This window comes from Lagenorhynchus albirostris, chromosome 5 (genome assembly GCF_949774975.1).
Source record: "Lagenorhynchus albirostris chromosome 5, mLagAlb1.1, whole genome shotgun sequence".
Classification (NCBI taxonomy): Eukaryota; Metazoa; Chordata; class Mammalia; order Artiodactyla; family Delphinidae; genus Lagenorhynchus; species Lagenorhynchus albirostris.
In genome coordinates this window covers 74,876,662-74,890,948 of record NC_083099.1, presented here as the reverse complement: position 1 = coordinate 74,890,948, position 14,287 = coordinate 74,876,662, and the positions used below count along the sequence as shown (strand labels likewise).

General features: G+C 39.1%; 1 protein-coding gene across 1 annotated transcript in view; it reads right to left on the bottom strand.

The window, feature by feature from the left end:
- Positions 1-13,977, bottom strand: part of SNX4 (sorting nexin 4) — a 62,619-nt gene extending 48,642 nt beyond the window's left edge. The window contains exons 1-2 of the mRNA XM_060150437.1: positions 13,793-13,977; positions 82-203 (exon numbers count right to left, since the gene is read on the bottom strand). Coding sequence (XP_060006420.1) covers positions 82-203; positions 13,793-13,933 — 263 coding nt within the window. The 5' untranslated portion in view covers positions 13,934-13,977. The remainder of the gene's footprint in view (positions 1-81; positions 204-13,792) is intronic.
- Between the last annotated feature and the right edge of the window lie 310 nt (positions 13,978-14,287).

The following is a 14,287-nucleotide window of genomic DNA, read 5'->3' as shown; positions in this document are numbered from 1 at the left end:
ATTCCATTATACAACAGAATTTGCATCAATAGCTACCAAAGCTTTTTCTATCTAAACCTAGGCCTAATTCTCATCACTCACCTTGTTTCAATGAGGTAAGCAGTATATGTTTCTTGCATGTTCATGGCATTCCTCCCAGTTCGCTTTTCTGCTTCTGAAACACTAATTTCTATCTTCTTCAACCAAAAATTATTTTCCATCATCTGAATAAAAACAATGGAAGAACAACAACAAAAAACCTTTAAAATTATATTGAAAACACCCTAGCTATTTTAATAAAATCCATTATTAGTACATATTTCGGGCTACTTTTTTATATCTCTTTAGTTGCTAGGGGTTGCTAAATGATATCAGCAAATGCCATGCCTCTTTTTATCAGCATACTGTAGCACATTAAACTTTTCCAGAAGCTATTTTAACAAGTGCCATATTAATTATTAAAATGTAGGCAAGATTATAAGAAAAAAAATTAAGATAAAATGTAGACATTTCACACAGTAACCAAGAATAAACCTATATAGAAATACACATGAAAAAAATCTAAAAACACTAAATACAAAGACAAATGATGCTCAATACTGATATCTAATCTTTTTTTAATATTTATGTATTTATTTGGCTGCGTCGGGTCTTCATTGAGCCATGTGGGATCTTTTGTTGAGGTGCTCATTGTGGCGTGCGGGCCCTTCCTTGAGGTGCATGGGCTCTCCCTTGCAATGCACAGGCTTCTCTCTAGTTTTGCTCTCTCGTTGTCGCGTGGGCTCCAGAGCACGTGGGCTCTGTAGTTTGCAGCATGCAGGCTAAGTTGAGGCACGCAAGCTCAGCAGTTGTGGCGCACAGGCTTAGTTGCCCTGCGTCCCCTGTACTGGAAGGCAGATTCTTTACCACTGGACCACCAGGGAAGTCCCTGATATCTAATCTTTTTATTTTACCAAAGTCAAATCTCTATGTCAAATATAAAATACTACATATATGGCAAAATGTGAGATTTTTAGCAGGCAGGTTAAAAAAAAAAGCAGGAGTCGTCACATATTTAACCATAAATTTGCCTGAACTTTTTTTTTTTTTAATTTATTTTTGGCTGTATTGGGTCTTCATTGCTGCGTGTGGGCTTTCTCTAGTTGCAGCGAGCAGGCGCTACTCTTTGTTGCAGTGCCCGGGCTTCTCACTGAGGTGGCTTCTCTTTGTTGCGGAGCATGGGCTCTAGGTGCGCGGGCTTCAGCAGTTGTAGCATACAGGCTCAGTAGTTGTGGCTCACAGACTCTAGAGCGCAGGCTCAGTAGTTGGGGCGCACGGGCTTAGTTGCTCCATGGCATGTGGGAGCTTCCTGGACCAGGGCTCGAACCCGTGTCCCCTGCATTGGCAGGTGGATTCTTAACCACTGCACCACCAGGGAAGTCCCTGCCTAAACTTCTTGACAGTGATTAACAGGCTCCACTGTGAGAAAGCAGGTTTTCCTATTTTTTTTTTAAATATTGCTTTTATTTATTTATTCATTTTTTTATTGAAGTATAGTTGATTTCACAAACTTGTTTTAGTTTCTGGTGTACAGCAAAGTGATTCAGTTATATATATATTCTTTTTCATACTCTTTTCCACTATGGTTTATTAGAGAATAATGAATATAGTTCCCTGTGCTATATACAGTAGGACCTTGTTTATCTGAGACAGCAGGTTTTAAGAACAGGAGACTTCTTTCTTTTCTGCTAGATCATCCTAAGGTCTGTATCAAAGCACCGAAGAAAATGACAAAGACATCACAGGTGGTTCACAGGCTCTTTCTGTAGGAAGTGTGCCACTGAAGAAGGGTCTTGAATATATCCAAAGTAACTCCAAATTAAACAAGAAAGACACAGTGAGACCATGCGATAATTGCTATGCTTTGGTTTTTTTCTCCCTTGCTCACTTTTAAAGTTCAGTTGGTTTTCATTAAAAACTCTGTACTACATTATAACTGGGGTTAGTCTGTGAAGAAGAGATATAAGTAAAAAGATGGATACACCAAAAGTTTAAAGAAAAAGATGCATGCAGTAAAATCCATGATGATACCCTAAACAGAAAATTAAACCTCTGTACTATGAAGAGAAAATAAGCTATGTGACAGTACACGAAATTAAATCAGTGATGAATAACGATGACACACTTAGGACATACCGCCAAAAATGTTAAAGAAAAATGGAGGAGGTAAAAATGCTAAAATTAGGACAGAGAAGAGCCAACCCAAAACAGAACAAAAACTAAAACAAAAACCACTCTGCTGTCAAACAAGACACTTTTATAAAATATAAGTTTTATGTTTATGTACTAAAAGAGAAAATAAGACAGGAGAACATCATTCAATTAAAAGAAAGCTCAAAAAATTACATAAGCACAAACCACTCAACATCAGGGTTATGAAGCCCTCACTGGTTGAGATTATACATATAAAAAATTTGGGCCCACAGCCAAGCACTGATTTACCATCATGTACTCCAGTGAAAAATTCTCTGAATTCTGGAAGCACATAACTGATAAAGCAAATTATTTCCCAGCCAAAAATATAATGCATGTGAGTCATAAATTTACCCCATTATGCCATCCAATTACACAGAAGGAAAAAATAAAAGAATAAAATCAACTATCATAAAAACTAAAGACTGGCATACAAAAATACCAGCACGGTTTGGGAGATGATATAAAATTGCTTATCCTGTCATACTAAAGTACAAACAATGCCAAGAATAACACAACTAATACCATAATTGTTAAAAGGACACATTCAAAATATTGAGAAATGGATAAACTTGGTAACTGGAAGATGGGACCGGGAGTGTGTTTTAAAGAGAGACATAATATATTATTTTTTTTAATTGAAGTATAGTTGATTTATAATGTGTGCTAGTGAGACATGACATTTTAGATGTATTAAAAGGGGACTTCTCATTAAAGAACATCACTAAAGAGTGATGCTACACTCACATCCTACACTTACATTCAAAGGAATAACATCCCAAATGTAGATGCTTGATATGTGAATCACTACTTTCTACCTAACTTAAGACCAAATAAATATAGAAGATGGACATATTTAAAAGGCTGATGAAATTCTTTATTTTCAATTCAGTGAGTAAAAATGAATATAATCTACTTTAAGTTTTAAAAATGCTGCAAACAGTGAAACAGTACAAGCAAGCATAAAACAGATAACAGTGATAAAAGGAACAATAAGAAATTATTAATTCAATAACTGAATATTTACTGAGTATCTATCAATACAATGACAGTCCTTAGGAATGGGATGGTAAGTGAGAAAAGGTGCCTGAGTTCAGTGGTTCACTGCTTGCCTGAGGAATTCTCACAATCTAGTAGCTAATGTTCATCTGTGGCGTCCTTTAGGATTAAAGACAAAATGAAGACAAATGACAACCTTAATATAACAACTTTCAGGACTGTAGATGAAAAGAGTTGGTGTATTTATAGCACTCATTTAGTTAATCTTATTTAAATCACACAAGAAAGAAAATCTATCACATTCACTGTTATACTACAAATTATGGGGAAAAGATAAAATTAAAACAGTCCAAAAAACAAAAAACAGGCAGATGGAGATGAGCATGGAGCTAACTCAGAAGAATAAGAATGCAAAGAATAGCAAAAAATAAAATAGAATTCTAGGCTGTAAAACTGACACTGCAAAAAAATCAAAACAGTAAGATGGTAAGCTCTCCCAAAATGGTAATGAAAAAAAGACCCACAGAAAGTGAAAATGATGAAAGATGATTTTAAAAAAAGGAAAACTAAGAACCAATGCTTAAATAATAGAAGTTCTTGAAGAAGAAACCAGAAGAAACAGAACAGATAATAATCTGTATAACTAAAAAGGAAACCAACAAAAATCCTTTCTGGATTGAAAAAATTTCTTCTACAGCTCCAAACTGAAAGGCATGTGGTCCACGTATAATGATTTAGAAAATTAAATATCTTCAGCATACAGAAAATAATCCTAGATCATTCCAATAGATGCAGAAAAAGCCGTCAACAAAATTCAATACCCACTTATGATAAAAACCCTCCAGAAAGTACGCAGAGAGGGAACCTCCCTGAACATAATAAAGGCCATATATGACAAACCCACAGCAAACATCGTTCTCAATGGTGAAAAACTGAAAGCATTTCCTCTAAGATCAGGAAAAAGACAAGGTTGCCCACTCTCACCACTATTATTCAACATAGTTTTGGAAGTTTTAGCCACAGCAATCAGAAAAGAAAAAGAAATAAAAGGAATCCAAATCGGAAAAGAAGAAGTAAAACTGTCACTGTTTGCAGATGACAGGATACCATACATAGAGAATCCTAAAGATGCTACCAGAAAACTAATAGAGCTAATCAATGAATTTGGTAACATTGCAGGATACAAAATTAATGCACAGAAATCTCTTGCATTCTTATACACTAATGATGAAAAATCTGAAAGAGAAATTAAGGAAACACTCCCATTTATCACTGCAACAAAAAGAGTAAAATACCTAGGAATAAAACTACCTAAGGAGACAAAAGACCCGTATGCAGAAAATGATAAGACACTGATGAAAGAAATTAAAGATGATACAAACAGATGGAGAGATATACCATGTTCTCGGACTGGAAGAATCAATATTGTGAAAATGACTATACTACCCAAAGCAATCTACAGATTCAATGCAATCCCAATCAAACTACCAATGGCATTTTTCACAGAACTAGAATCAAAAAATTTCACAATTTGTATGGAAACACAAAAGACCCCGAATAGCCAAAGCAATCTTGAGAAAGAAAAACAGAGCTGGAGGAATCAGGCTCCCAGACTTCAGACTATACTACAAAGCTACAGTAATCAAGACAGTATGGTACTGGCAGAAAAACAGAAATGTAGATCAATGGAACAAGATAGCCCAGAGATAAACCCACGCACATATGGTCACTTTATTTTTCATAAAGGAGGCAAGAATATACAATGGAGAAAAGACAGCCTCTTCAGTAAGTGGTGCTGGGAAAACTGGACAGCTACATGTAAAAGAAGGAAATTAGAACACTCACTAACAGCATACACAAAAATAAACTTCAAATGGATTAAAGACCTAAATATAAGGCCAGACACTATAAAACTCTTAGAGGAAAACATAGGCAGAACACTCTGACATAAATCACAGCAAGATACTTTTTGACCCACCTCCTAGAGAAATGGAAATAAAAACAAAAATAAACAAATGGGACCTAATGAAACTTAAAAGCTTTTGCACAGCAAAGGAAACCATAAACAAGACAAAAAGACAACCCGCAGAATGGGAGAAAATATTTGCAAACAAAGCAACTGACAAAGGATTAATCTCCAAAATTTACAAGCAGCTCATGCAGCTCAATATCAAAAAAAAAAAAACAACCCAATCCAAAAATGGGCAGAAGACCTAAACAGATATTTCTCCAAAGAAGATATACAGATTGCCAACAAACACATGAAAGGATGCTCAACATCACTAACCATTGGAGAAATGCAAAATCAAAACTACAATGAGGTATCACCTCACACCGGTCAGAATGGCTATCATCAAAAAATCTACAAACAATAAATGCTGGAGAGGGTGTGGAGAAAAGGGAACACTCTAGTACTGTTGGTGGGAATGTAAATTGATACAGCCACTATGGAGAACAGTATGAAGCTTCTTTAAAAAACTAAAAATATGGGCTTCCCTGGTGGCGCAGTGGTTGAGAGTCCGCCTGCCGATGCAGGGGACACGGGTTCGTGCCCCGGTCTGGGAAGATCCCACATGCCGCGGAGCAGCTGGGCCCGTGAGCCATGGCCACTGAGCCTGCGCGTCCGGAGCCTGTGCTCCACAACGGGAGAGGCCACCACAGCAGTGACAGGCCCGCGTACCGCAAAAAACAAACAAAAAAACAACAAAAAAAAACTAAAAATAGAACTACCACACGACCCAGCAATCCTAGTACTGGGCATATACCCTGAGAAAACCATAATTAAATAAGAGTCATGTACCAGAATGTTCACTGCAGCTTTATTTACAATAGCCAGGACATGGAAGCAACCTAAGTGTCCATCGACAGATGAATGGATAAAGAAGATGTGGCACACATATACAATGGAATATTACTCGGCCATAAAAAGAAACGAAATGGAGTTATTTGTAGTGAGGTGGATGAACCTAGAGTCTGTCATACAGAGTGAAATAAGTCAGAAAGAGAAAAACAAATTCCATATGCTAACACATATATATGGAATCTAAAAAAAAAAAATTGTTCTGACGAACCTAGGGGCAGGACAGGAATAAAGACGCAGACATAGAGAATGGACTTGAGGACATGGGGAGGGGGAAGGGTAAGCTGGGACGAAGTGAGAGAGTGGCATGGACATATATACACTACCAAATGTAAAATAGCTAGCTAGTGGGAAGCAGCTGCATAGCACAGGGAGATCAGCTTGGTGCTTTGTGACCACCTAGAGGGGAAGGATAGGGAGGGTGGGAGGGAGACGCAAGAGGGAGGGTATATATGGGGATATATGTATACGTATAGCTGATTTACTCTGTTATACAGCAGAAACTAACACAACACTGTAAAGGAATTATACTCCAAAAAAGATGTTAAAAAAAAATCCTAAGAAGATTAAGGCAGAAAAATAAAAAACAAGACCACTATAAAAGAATAAAGACCAGATTTGTCCTAGATTTCACAATAATAAAGTCCAAATGACAAAGAAGCATCACGCATACAGGACATGCTTGAAATATTATAAAACATACTAACATATTGTTCCTTTAAAAATACTTTACCCCAGCAGGGGTTTTTTTTGTAGAAGCTGATACTCTGTTCCTAAAACTTATAAGGAAATACAAAGGACCTAGAATAGCCAAAACAATTTTGAAAAATAACAAGTTGCAGGACCTACACTATTCAAAATTTATTAAAAAGCTAAACTAATCAAGACAGTGAGGTATTGGCAGCACAGACATAGAGATCAATGGGTCAATGCAACAGAACTGAGAATCCAGAAATAAACCCTTACATTTAAGATCAACTGATTTTAATAAACACACCAAGGCAAGTCAACAGCGAATGGAGAGTCTTTTCAACATACAGTGCAGGGACAACTGAATAGCCACAGGCAAAAAAAAAAAAAAAAAAAGTAGACCCTTTACTCACACAGTACACAGAAATTAACTCAAAATGGCTTACATACTCAGATATAAAAGCTAAAACTGGGCAATTCCCTGGTGGTCCAGTGGTTAGGACTGCATTTTCGCTGTCGAGGGCCCAGGTTCAATCCCTGGTCGGGGAACTAAGATCCTGCAAGCTGCTCGGCATGGCCAAAAAAAAGCTAAAATTGAAATTTCTAGAAGAAAACAAAGGAGAAAATCATCGTGATCTTGGGATAAGCAAAGAGTTCTCAGATACAATACCAAAACAACAACCTATAAAAGAAAAAAAATTGATATACTGGACTTTGTCAAAATTAAAAATTTATGCTCTTGTAAAGACACCATTAAGAAAAAGAAAAAAGCCACAGCCTAAGGGGGAAAAGAATCTCATTAACTGATTAAAAAAAGAAAAAACTTGTATCCAGAATACCTGAACAACACGTATATACAACTCAGTAAAAAGGAAAACCACCCAATTTTAAAATAAGCAAAAGATCTGAATAGAATTTCACCAGAGAAGATATACAAATGGCAATAAGCACATGAGAAGATGCTCAACACCAGGAGTCATTAGAAAAATGCAAATTAAAACCACTTCACACCCACTAGAATGGCCATAATCAGAAAGATAGACAACGCCAAGTGCTGGCAAGGATGTGGAGAAATGTGAGCCTCATAATTGCTGTTGGTAATGTTAAATGGTACAGCCACTTTGGAAAACAGTGGCAGTTTCTTAAAAAGTAAACATAAACTTACCATATAACCCAGCAATTACGCTCCTACAAGTCTAACTCAAGAGAACTGTAAACATACATCCCCACAAAGACTTGCACAGGAATAAATATTCATCATAGCAGTAATATTCATAATAGCTAAAAACTGAAAATAACCCCACTTCCATCAAATGGTGAATACACAAAATGTGATGTATCTATACAATCGACTATTACTCAGTAACAAAAAGAAATGACTAATACATGCTATAATATGGATGAACCTCAAAAACATTATAAGAAGGCAGACTCAAAAGACAACAGAGTGTATGATTCCATTTATATGAAATACCCAAAAGACAAATTGATAAAGAAAGCAGACAGTGGTTGCCTAGGGCTAAGGGGGGGAAGGGGGATTAACTACAAAGGGGAATGAAGGAATTTGGGGGAATGACAGAAATGTTCTAAAACTAGGTTGCAGTGATGGTTGTGCAACTCTGCAAATTTACTAAAAATTACTGAATTTATATACTTATAATGACTGAATTTTACAGTATATAAACTATACCTTAATAAAGTTTAAAAAATAAAATAAAATCCATGAGTCCATAATGAAACAGACAAATAAACAGAAATTTTGATGAGGAACAAGATATTTTCATAGTTTCAAAGTATGTCCCCACAAAAAGAGATCAGATTTGTGGTACCAGAGGCGAGGTATGGGGGGAAGAAGAATTGGATGAAAGCAGTCAAAAGGTACAAACTTCCGGTTATAAGATAAATAAGTACTACAGATGGAATATACAACATGATAAATATAATTAACACTGCTGTATGTTATTTATGAGGGTTGTTTTCTTTTTTTGGTTGCATTGGGTCTTTCTTGCTACACGTGGGCTTTCTCTAGTTGCTGCAAACAGCAGCTTCTCTTGTTGCGGAGCACAGCCTCTAAGCACACGGGCTTCCGTAATTGCAGCACGCAGGCTCAGTAGTCGCGGCATGCGGGCCCCTAGAGTGCATGGGCTTCAGTAGTTGCGGCGGGTGGGCTCAGTAGTTGTGGCTCACGGGCTTAGTTGCTCTGCGGCATGTGGGATCTTCCCAGACCAGGGCTCAAACTCGGGTCCCTTGCATTGGCAGGCAGATCCTTAACCACTGCCCTACCAGAGAAGCCCCTATGAGAGTCGTTAAGAGAGTAAATCCTATGAGTTCTCATCACAAGAAAAAAAAAATTCTTTTCTATTTATTAAATTTTCTATCTATATGAGCTGATCGATGTTCATTTCATGAATACTGCAAGTCAAATCATTATGCTGTATGCCTTAAACATATATAGTGCTGTATGCCAATTATATGTCAATAAAACTGGAAGAAAATAAATTATGTCCACAAAAAATTAATTACAAAGGGAAAAAGAGTAACTGTATATTGGAGAAGACTGGCAGAAAAAGTGACCGAATTTAATCGTGTGCAAACTGGTAAGAAGCAATTAGAAGAACACAGCATCACTTTAGTGGCAATTTCTGCCAAAGAAGCATAACCTGAATTTAATCATGAGAAAACATCAGGCAAACCCAAACTGAAGGGACTTCCCTGGTGGCGTAGTGGTTGAGAATCCGCCTGCCAATGCAAGAGACACGGGTTCGAGCCCTGGTCCGGGAAGATCCCATATGCCGCGGAGCAACTAAGCCCATGTGCCACAAATACTGAGCCTGCGTTCTAGAGCACGCAAGCCACAACTACTGAGCCCACGTGCCACAACTACTGAAGCCCGCGTGCCTAGAGCCCATGCTCCACAACAAGAGAAGCCACTGCACTGCAACGAAGAGTAGCCCCCACTTGCCACAACTTGAGAAAGCCCACACATAGCAACGAAGACCCAATGCAGCCAAAAATAATAATAATAATAATTAATTAATTAAAAAAAGAAAAAGAAGAGAGAAATATAAGAGGGCACTACATGAAGTAATGGTTAAGTATTGTTTCCTGAAACAACGCTTATGTATATAAGTATATGTATACTGACTATGACTAAAAATGTATTTTGTACTGTGAGTTGCCTTCAAAAAAAAATCTGAGAGCGCTGAGGTAGAAAATGAGGAAAACATTCTTCAGAATGACTTAATTATCTGCTACTAAACTGATAAATTCTGTAACTATGCCTATACATTTTCTTTTCCTTTTTCATGTTATCTTCACCCACAAACGCTTATCTTCACCCACAAACGCCTCAAACCTTCCCCACAGTTCTGGCCTCCTCCACTCAGCTCTGTGCTGCCAATCTGTGAAGGTGCTAATTGTGTATAGGCATTTCCAAGCATCGGTTGCTCAAGCAGTCTTAGCCGCGACCAGCACTGCTAGGCCTAGACCCCTCTCCCTACAAAAATCATTATGCATCCCTCAGGCAGTGGTTCTTCTCTGAGCAAATACTGTTAACTGCCAACTCAATGGAATCTTCCAGCCTAAAAAAGTATTTTTACGTCCATTCCCTTGCTATTTCCTCTCTCTTCTGCCAGGACTAATTACTACTCTCTTGGAGACTGAATTCATCTCTCATTTTTCATATTCTAAACTACTTTAAATAAAACTGACAATACTTAAAAAAAAAATACACTCTTCCTCATAAGGAAAAAGTATGAAAAGAAAGGAGACTTCTAATTAGACAATGGAAAGAAAGAGGATGAAGGCTCACAGAAAGAAAAATAAGAGAATACAGAAAAAGAGTTTACAACAGAATTTAAAGAATCTTAATTAGTGACATTTAAAACCAGAAAAGATTTGCAACCCTTAGACAGTGCTTGTTTCCACTACCCCTAGGTGTAGGGCAACTGGTACAATTTCCTCTCCAACCAAAATGTGCAGTCAAAAGTAAGGCTGATGAGGCTTTTTGCCATCTCTGCCCACTATCTGCATAGGTTATCTTTGTGGTGAAAAACTGATTGATAAATCAACACTTCGTTCAGGCCTCTTTTTCTTAACATAACAACTTAACCTTAACTAAAGGAAAAAATTTTAAGTACAGTATTTTACAATTTACAAGACTATTTTTAACTTTTCTTTTTTTTTTTTTGGAATGAAGCTGCATGCCATAATGAACAAAGCACTGATATCAACGCCAGGCAGACCTGGTCTCAAATCCCAGCCATGCCAGTGACTAGCTTGTGACTTTGGCCAAATCACTTCTCTCTGAGCCTCTGCTTCCTCATCTTTATATGTCTTTTGGGGGTAATTCTGAAAATTAAATGAAAAGTAGAGCCTTACTGTGCCTAGCACAAACAACAAATGTAACTTACATGTCTGCCCAGACCACATTCCTATCTACCAGTAACAGGAGCAGCCTGGCTGTGGTTACTGCAATACTTCTCAACTGGGGATGGACTGGAGTGGAAGAGGGGATACGAAGAGGGACCAGCAGACCTTCTAAGGAGGAGACTGGGGAATCTTTTAGGAGGAGGGGACAACGTACACAGTGCACAACGTACACACATGTGAATGTGTGTTTTTAAACTCCTGGTGATTCTGAAATATTTGTCCAAATGGCTTATATCTCTATAAATTACTAAATTACAGAGTTGTTTGAGGAAACTCTTAAGTTTGGGCAATAACGAATGGTCTCCTGCAACACATATTTACTGAAGAGTCAGGTAATACTGTATAACTACAACTTTTACTGTACGATGGCATATTTGGGTTTTCAAATATCTTAAACTGAACACATAGGGTTTTTTTTATGAGATATTTAAAATCACTTTTAAACAAACATAAATGGATTTTATATTATAGTTGCAACTTCATATTAGTTAATTATTAAGTATCCAAAGGCTTTCCCAAAAATTTACCAAAATGTTCATCGTCATAATCAAAATTAAACTCATGATGTAGCTAACAAAAGATATGACTCTTACCTTTTGAAACAATCTAAAATTGCTTTAACACATATCCACAAGATTGGCAAATAATTTAAAGTCTGAAAATATTAAGTGTTGATAAGGACAGAGAGCATGAGGCACTACCAATGGGAATACAAATTGGTATACTCACTCTAAAAAACAATTTGGCACTACCTACTACCCTATATCCTATGCTACCACCCTATAATCCAGCAATTCCACTGTTAAGTTTATATGAGACATTTGCGCCAAGAATATGCAGGAAGAAGTTCATGGTAGTAATAACTTTTAGAAATAGCAAGAATCTTGTAACAACACCAGTGTCTGTAAACAGAAGAAAAGAGAAATCAACTGTAGAATATCTATAAAATGGCATACTATAGAGCCATGAGTATAAATGAACTAAACTACATTTTCAATGAATCCCCAAAACATTATAGAGCAAAGAAAGGAAGTCATAGTAAAACTAGTCCACTTATGTAAATTTCAAAATCAAGTAAAACTAAACAACATATTGTTTAGGGACACTTACCATAAGATTGTTTTAAAAAAGCTAGAGAATTGATAATACAAAATTCAGAATATAGATTACTTCTGTGGTGGAGGGAGTGGATGTAACCCAGGAGAATATATGGAGGCTTCAAAGGAACTGATAATTATTTTGTGAGACCGTTCTCTGCATTAACGGTGTACTTCACGATAAAAGTTCCTTCCTTCCTTCCTCCCTCTCTCCCTCCCTCCCTCCCTTCCTTTCTTTTTAAGAGAACAGAAAAACTAAGTCACAGATGGGAACCTTCATTAAAAAAGCAAATCATTTAAGAGCCAAGTTTATGCACTACAGAATACACACACTTTTCTCACATTTCGTATGAGATACTGACTTCTCCACAAATAATTCTAGAATTTGGGAAGAAATTAAATGAAAAAGTTAAAATTCACCCATAAAAGTCTTCATGCTATCCTATATATCTCGACATTTCCCCCAAGTAGGCAAAACGTTCAACTCCAATGTTGAAGTTCCTAGCCAGTTGAGTCTTTCTAGCTTCAGTCAGCAAACAACTTTAACTTTTCTTTATCCATTGACCATAAGGATGGGCAGTTTTGCATTAGCACTAACACCTGTTTCAGAAAAAAAGCAAAATGGACGAGCAATGCACACTCTGATTAGAGTGGTCTGATGAGAAGTATTCCACTGAGTTTCTGAATCGCTTCAGTTCAACCTGGTCTACCCATCCTGCATTATGCATGAAAATACTTCGGAATGAAAGCAATTACAAATATAAAATGATGCATTTTCTCCTTTCCTCAAGCAAATGAAAATCACTAATTACCAAAGGAGCTTCGCAAAGCAGATACATGGGATATCCACGTCACGTCTCCACTGGGAGATACACCACCGACCCCAAATAAAGAAATTACAGTCAAACAAGGAGGTTTTTTTAAAAATCTTTTTCACTTGTACTTTTTCATGAGTCTAACACTTTGCTCCATCTCCTGATGGTGACACCAAGCCAACCACCCTTACTGCCCCAGACTTGTTCTGCAAGTCCCCCATTCTCTTCCTTCTCAAACACCGCTGCCACTGCCCACGGTGCCTCCGTTAAGCCTTCTCCTCCGTACAACCCCTTACAAGATGCCAGAAACATCAGCGTTCCTCTTCAGGTCCAAACTCCCAGGCTCCTCGACCCTGAAAACCGCACCTACGCCAGCCTGGTGCTTCCCGGGCCCCATCTCCACGCCCGCCGAGCCGCACCCACAGAAAGCCCTCCGCTCCCTTCGCCGCGCCCCCTCCACCCTTCCCGTAGTCCTGCAGCGCCCGGCGCTCGCCCCCTACTCAGAACCCTCATTTCCCACTGAGCCTGCCCCCCGCTCTGCACCTGTGGCCCGGTCTTTCCACCCCGCTTCCCAGTCACCGCGGGGCCTCTCGGCCGAGCCCACCGGCCCCGGCCAGGCTAGACCAGCCCAGCCTTGCCCGCTAGGCCCCGACCCAGGCCGGGCGACCTCTGCCGCCTCTTCTCCTCACCGTGCCGTCCCCGGGGCCCTCGTCCCGGGCCCCCTCCGCTTCCTCACCGACCGCAGACTCCAGCCCAGCGTCAGGGTGGCCCAGCGGCTCTAGGGGCGCAGGCTGCAAACGCCGCTCGGGGTCGGGAAGCGCCTGCTCCATAGCTGCGGTTCGGTACGGCGGACACAGTGCGCCTGCGCCGCCTCGCCCAGCCGAGCCCGCCCCGCCACCCTCGGCCGCTGCCAGGCCCCGCCCCCTGGGCCTGCGGTCTCCCCACCTGGCCTAGCCTCGCTCGCGGCTGCTGCTGAGGCAGAGAGGGCTCCTGGGCGAGGGCTGAAATTCAGGATGGGGCTAGGAAAGAAGGGCGGACCTACAAGGGAAGTGGTCAGCTGCTAAGCCAGGAGACCCAGGAATCCGGGAGAACTGGTTGAGAGAGCGAAAGAGAGAAAGGCAAGAGGAAGGTTAAGATCAGAGTAGGTACTGGAACCATTCAGGTCGGTGATCACATAAAGAAAA